Source organism: Buceros rhinoceros, unplaced genomic scaffold (assembly GCF_000710305.1).
Source record: "Buceros rhinoceros silvestris isolate BGI_N320 unplaced genomic scaffold, ASM71030v1 scaffold15156, whole genome shotgun sequence".
Taxonomy (NCBI): Eukaryota; Metazoa; Chordata; class Aves; order Bucerotiformes; family Bucerotidae; genus Buceros; species Buceros rhinoceros.
This window is the reverse complement of record NW_010419435.1, coordinates 17,362-24,431: the sequence shown is the minus strand read 5'-3', so window position 1 is coordinate 24,431 and position 7,070 is coordinate 17,362. Positions and strand designations below refer to the sequence as shown.

Below are 7,070 nucleotides of genomic sequence, written 5' to 3'. Positions count from 1 at the left end.
ACGTGTCTGCTGAAAGGTCACAGATCCCCTCTAGGTGAGTGGGAAGAGAGAAGCAGGCCATAAACACGTTGTGCCTTATTGATCTTTATATCTTTGTCTGTAATGTGTATGTGACAAAAGCTGCACAAGAGCAGATCTGCTTAACTGAATTTGGGGGGGGAGGAAAAAGCACCCAAACAGCAGAATGTGACGGAGTCCAGTTCTTGAGCTATCTGCGTGCTGCCAGTGTGTGTGTCAGGAGCTGGGAGGGAAGAGGTGTGTTCTACGCAGATTACATTTAGCAGCATCTGTTCTACAACAGAGTGCCTGCCTTCAGATCAGCCATTCCTTTCAGCGGAATGCGGGCTAGTCCACAGTGACGGGGGCTGATGCTGGAGGTGGACTTTGCAGATACGAGATAAACGTAAACTAACGAAATCTGAGTGCCAGGAACTGGAATAGAATTTTTTTATACTACAGCTGCGTACACTGCACACTTCAATATGTGTAAGCACTCACTGCAAATAAACAAAAATTATTTCAAACTGATGGGTATGTTTTTGTTTTTCAGACGCCATCAGCTGTTCAGAAGATAAAACAGCTCCTTAAAGATAAGCCAGAGCATGTAAGTATAAACAGGGCCAGCCCGTACACTGTGCTGGGAATTAGCACAGCTCGTGATCGCAGAGTGTTCTGGCTAACGTAGGAGTATGCATAAGCTTGTTTACATACCAAGCTTCATTTCTTTTTATAAAATGCAGGAAATAATGACTAATGACGTTTCACTGTGCTGTTACTTTTGAGATAGATAGTAGCTGCGTACACTGCACACTTCAATATGTGTAAGCACTCACTGCAAATAAACAAAAATTATTTCAAACTGGTGGGTATGTTTTTGTTTTTCAGACGCCATCAGCTGTTCAGAAGATAAAACAGCTCCTTAAAGATAAGCCAGAGCATGTAAGTATAAACAGGGCCAGCCCGTACACTGTGCTGGGGAATTAGCACAGCTCGTGATCGCAGAGTGTTCTGGCTAACGTAGGAGTATGCATAAGCTTGTTTACATACCAAGCTTCATTTCTTTTTATAAAATGCAGGAAATAATGACTAATGACGTTTCACTGTGCTGTTACTTTTGAGATAGATAGTTGAAAAAACTCAAGCTTCCAATTATTTTTGAGATGTATTTTAATGAAATATTTTAGTACAGCATAGTAATGACATCTGGTAGAGAAGGAGATCTCCAGCTGGTGGTATTAAGACATTACTAATTAAATTCTTGTAGGAATTCTCATTGACATTTATGTTAATAAAGAAGGATTCATACCCGTTGGAAAATCTAAATCTTAGGAAACTTGCCAGACAGTGTATTTTTTTTAAGTAATCAGCATTTCTCCAAATAACTGATAGTGTCATCTTTTCTTCTGGGGGGAAAAACACCCAGAGTCTTATAAAAACAAGCATTAGATTTTCTTCTTTACAGTTAGTATTTGTGGTGGTTTAACCCCAGCTGCCCAGTAAGCACCACACAGCCATGGACTTTCTCCTTCCCGCTCCCCCAGTGGGACAGGGGAGAGACTTGAAAAGGTAAAAGCTTGTGGGTTGACATAAAGACAGTTTAAGGATGGAAAAGGAAGAAAATTATAATAATAATAAAATTGCAACAGCAATAATAATAAAATAATGAAAATAAACAAAACAAGTGGTGCATCATGCAGTTGCTCACCACTTGCCAACCGATGCACAGTCAGTTCCCGAGACACAGTGTCCCCCGGCTTTTATACTGGGCATGACATCGTAGGGTATGGAATACCCTTTCAGCTTGTTTGGGTCAGCTGTCCTTGTCTGTATCCGCTCCCAGCTTCCTGCGCACTCCCAGCCACTGCTGAAAAGTCCTTGACTTTGTGTAAACACTGCTTAGCCACAGCTAAAACATCCTGGTGTTGTCAGCGTTGTTCTCATCCTAAATCCAGAGCGCTGCGCTGTACTGGCTACTAGGAAGAAAATTAACTGCTCCAGCTGAAACCAGGGCAGTATTATTTCAGGGAGAATATTTCTCTTTTAACTTTTATACAAGGCCTGTTGTTTCTTTTCCTTTCTGTGCATCTGCAACTAACTCGACTCTTTGTTCAAATGTTTTAAACCAGACGAGGGAAACCCTCAGCCTGTTCAGTCATCACCTTGCTATAAATGGTGTTTGCATTCTTCAGCCCATTAATTGTAGCAGTTTCTGTAGAGAAAGGCATTTAGTCTGAAAAGATCAAATGCTGTTTGTCTGAGATCCCACTTGATGACAAGTTTGGGCACGTTTTTGTTGTGACGTTGGTGACAGACATCGGCAATGTAATTTTCCTCTTTTGCTGTGAAGCACTGGTGTGTGGAAGGTGGTACAGATGCTTTTGAAAGACACTTGTGAACAAATAGTTTTCTGTTTGCTTAAAATCTTTTCTGGGTTCTTTACGTACACAGATGCTCTTCTGTCAGGTTTGTAAGATACTGTGAATGTTATGAACGTGCTGACTAGGTGGTTTTTTAAGGTTGATTAAAACAGTAAGCAAATAAATATGGTTTAAGGAGGGGGTTGCTTTTTAAGTGAGGCTGGCAATAAAGGTAATGAAGAAATAGAAGTACATTTTTCAAAGCTTTGGTTTTGAAGCAAGTTTTCTGATGGTGTCATTAAAAGAGGTCTGTGAAAATCTGGGAACTGCCCTTCTCTTGGCCTCACAGCTTCACCATTGCATTCCTGTCTCGTTACTCTTAACATAGCACCTGAATTAACATCTGAGTAAACTAGTTTGAAGTTACAAGAACAGCCATCTTTGAAATCTGACTGACTTTGTGAGACCTGCAGGAGTGCCAACAGTTTATTACTTTGAAACTTCAACATACTTCAGGGCTTGATCCACAGTAGCACACATCTGTTGCTTGCCTTGGCAGTCAATTTTGTAAAAGGAGAAAAAAAAAAGTTCCCTCTTAATCCGTTAATGTAATTCACTTCTGCTTTGAGGCAGTGGAGAATAATATATGTCAGCTTTTTCTTGTTCTGCAGTCTTTTTATCTCAGTCTTCTGGAATCAGTTTTCAAAAAGTCATGGTGTTGGGTTTTTTTTTGTTTTAGGTAGGTGTGAAAGTAGGTGTTCGTACAAGAGGATGCAACGGGCTTTCTTACACATTAGAATATACAAAATCGAAAGGAGACTCTGATGAAGAAGTAGTTCAAGACGGTGAGTGTCTTATGCGGCAGAACAACCTTCTGTGGTGGTGCAGAAGAATAACCTATTAAAGATTTGCTGAGGCACAGGTTAGGACTAACTCAAAGTAACAAATCGTAGCCAGAGGTCCTCTCTTCTGTAATGAGAATTGTTGTCACCTTAATTTCTCTTTGGAATTAACCAGTTAGTTACAATCCGCGGCTTCGCAGTCTCTGCATCAGTGAATACTCCACCAGAAAAGTCGAGTCCGTTGTCCATGTCTTTGGAGGTGGCTAATTACAGATATTTAGAGAATAACACAGAACAATGCATATATAAAGAAGTACTTTGTCAGTATACCTAAACCAAGACTTGACAAAGTAAATATTTGCAAGCAATTTTCCCAGTTATCTTCTCTTAACTAGTCTTACTTTCATTGGTTCGTACTTTGTTTCTAACCTCCTTATGCTCTTGACCTTTGCTTTGTAACAAGGGGTTCTGTGATTTTAAGAGTATTTTTAAATTTATTTTTGTGTACTAGTATTTAAATTTTCTGCCTGATCATTTCATTGAGCATCCCCTGGTAAGTATTGCTAAAGTTCCTGTTGTGGTTTAACCCCAGCTGGCAACTAAGCCCCACACAGCTACTTGTTCACTCTCCCACCATGGGATGGAGGGAAAAGTAATGATAAAAGTGAGAAAACTTAAGGGTTGAGTTAAGGACAGTTTAATGGTTAAAGCAAAAGCCACATGTGTAAGCAAAGCAAAACAAGGAATTCATTCAGCACTTCCCATCAGCAGGCAGGTGCTCAGCCATCCCCCAGAGAGCAGGGCTCCATCACACGTGACAGTTCCTTGGGAAGACAAGCACCATCACTCCAAACTTTCCCCCTTCCTCCTCCTCCCACCAGCTGTAGATGCTCAGCGTGATGTCACGTGATACAGAATATCCCTTTGGTCAGCTGGGGTCGGCTGTCCCCACTGTGTCCCCTCCCAGCTTCTTGTGCACTCCCTGGTGGGGTGGCGTGAGAAGCAGAAAGGACCTTGATGCTGTGTAATTACTGCTCAGCAATGAGGAAAACATCCCTGTGTTATCAGCACTGTTTCCAGCACAAACACAAAACACAGCTGATAGAAGATACTATGGAGAAAATGTACTCTATCCCAGCCAGAACCAGGACAAATCTATGTATTTTTCCATTTTTATAAAAATTTCTGACAGTGGTCTTTTTGTTAAATGTGGATTTTTACAGAAGTATTTGTTTTAGTTTCTGTTCTTTTTCTATAAAAGTTGCTAAAATTCCTTCTGTGGGGTGGTTTGGGGGTTTTTTAGTCATTATCGAACTCTGTTATATTATGTTCAGGAATATTAATTTGGTGGCAAAGTAAGAGTTTTAAATTTAAGAGGGATATCACAATTATTTTCTCACAGGAGCTATGCTGCTAGGCAGAGCCCATCTTCCAGCTGTCTTCACAATACCTGTGACAAACTCAAAGATTTTATTCTCTTAAACAGAGAATTAGTGGGAACCTTAGCAAATGATTAAACTGGACCAGAGTATGCGAGGTAGGGACTGCCACCTCATTCTGCAGGTGCCTGGTGCCTCTTGATGTGAAATTTTGCTAGCTTCTGGAGGTGCCTCCCCTGCTTGGCTCCTGTCTGCTCTAGCATTGCAGGGCTGAAGCCATGTTTTGCAGAAGGCATTTCCTGGTTTGTTTCTTAAGGAAGGTCAGTCAGGTCTGAGACCTTAAGTCTCTAAAGCCAGACGCTATTTCAGTTGTGTATGTGTGTTTTCTGTTTTGTTTTGTGAGGGCTCTGACTTTTACGTAGCTCTGTGCTCAGTGAGATGGTGGCTTTGGATCCCAGCACAGATTTTCTGGCTTTTAGGTAGTGAGCGACTGCTTCAGGTCCGTAAACTCTTCCATTAGGTATAGCCTTCACTGTCCGTTACCTTCCAAATTCACCTCCAAAATGTGTGTAGGTTCACCTCAGTAGTCCACAGAGTTGAGTTGTGTTAGTAACACGCTTTGTCTCCATGTCTGCTGTGATGAAGCACCTTTCCAGCAGTCTCTCATGTAACTTAGTAAGTTCTTGTTGCTGTTTGCTGATACAGCCTTGCATCTTTATTTTTATTATTTCTTAGTCTGTGGACCACTAATGCGGTCCACTCACACCTCGGTGTCGGATTTGCAGTTTCAAAGTTCAGTTACTTTCCAGAGCGGCAGATACTTTGTATGCTCTGGAGAAGGGAGCCCTTTCTAGTTCAGAAGATGAACTATTAATCCTTAAATGTTGCGACATCTTTGAAAGTTTATACATTTTCCTTGTTACAGGATTCAGTGCTAATAGTCAGTGTAAACCTAACACTTGTGGCAGAGCAAAACCAATCATTTTGAGAGAGGAACACTTGTTTTTTCAAGGTTTTGGAGCATCTTGTTGGATGCACAGACTTTTAAGAATGATAGCAAATGAGTTACTGGCTGTAATGCATGGGAATTAAGTGTTGAAGCTGAGATTTGTTCCCAGGTTCTGCAGCTTATTTCCCTGGGCATCAAGCTTTTAAATCCTCCCTCAAAAACCACGTACATTCATGTGCACACACAAATAATGGTTCTAGACTTTTATAGGAAGAGTGAAAAAAGAGATGAAAAATGCCCCAGGTTAGGCCAGGGAAACCCAGGTCACACGGTCATCTTCGTATTTAGCTTCCACTTTTTTATCACTGCTCAAAAGAGAATTTCCAAGTGAAGACGATTTTGCTGTTTATGTGGTCTTTTCTTTGTTGTCTTTAAGGGGTTAGAGTGTTTATTGAGAAGAAGGCACAGCTGACACTTCTAGGAACTGAAATGGACTATGTAGAAGACAAACTGTCCAGTGAATTTGTCTTCAATAATCCAAACATCAAAGGAACATGTGGCTGTGGAGAAAGCTTTAACATCTGAAATCTCAGGACAACTTCTTTGACTTTGAACTCCGCAGAACACTTACTGTTGTGACTTTCGGAAGCAAATGCATTTTCTTCAGGTTTGTAGGCTGCATAAAGTGTGGATACCATTAAGAATAATAAATGATTTTGAAAATGTAAATTCTGTGTTAAATTCCACCACTGGTGTAGTTGTGCTGTAATCAGTTGGGATCCAAAAGGTAAGAACAGTAAGTGCTGTAGTAACATCTCTGTACTTTCACATGCCAAGGAAATAAAATTTCACTGTTCTGTTCCTTTGTCATGTTCTGTGTCCACTCACAATTCCCCATCCAAATCCCATTTGAAAGACTATATTGCCTGTGTACTCAGCTTTGATCTGGGGGGGAAAGAACCAAACACAAGCAAACAAAAACACCTCCACCATTTTTATGTGTTTGTTCATAAAGATTTATATACATACACAGGCACAGTCCTCAGCTTCAGAGGTCACTGTGGTTGGGGAGATGCTTACCTTTTTTTGTAGTTTCTATGCTTTCATCTTTTTATGTGTGGTTCATTTTCCCATCAGTCGGGAAGTCCAAAAAGAAGTTCATCTTCTCATGCATGGTAGACTACGATAGCGCTGTTTGTAGAAATAGTTTGAAATGGGCCAACCCGGTTTTAATTCTGTCCCTTTCCTCGTTGAAGGCATGGTCTCTCTTGTACTTAGAAAATAATTTTCAAGAGCATGAAATATATTCATGCACAGGAGCACTAAAGGATACACAGAGGCCTTGTTTCTCACATTTCTGTCATTTTATCTTACCTGAGTCAAATTGCAAAGTTGGTAAAACTGCCTTAGCGTTCTGATTCCCCGTGTTCACAGAATGTGCTCTCAGTGCACCAGAAGCTATGGACGCTTTTTCTGAGACAGAAATCTTACACTTCTTGATGCTTTTTTCTTTTTTTTTTTTGTAGTCATTTCTGCTGCTAAT

At 40.6% G+C, this 7,070-nt stretch overlaps 1 protein-coding gene across 1 annotated transcript; it reads left to right on the top strand.

Annotated features, from left to right (window-relative positions):
- Window positions 1-550: 550 nt before the first annotated feature.
- On the top strand, window positions 551-6,508 carry ISCA1 (iron-sulfur cluster assembly 1; the record flags this gene model as incomplete). The annotated part of the gene is made up of 3 exons (XM_010138920.1): window positions 551-604; window positions 3,097-3,202; window positions 5,964-6,508. Coding segments are annotated over 3 exons (309 nt in total), but the record flags the coding sequence as incomplete, so codon positions are not given.
- Between the last annotated feature and the right edge of the window lie 562 nt (window positions 6,509-7,070).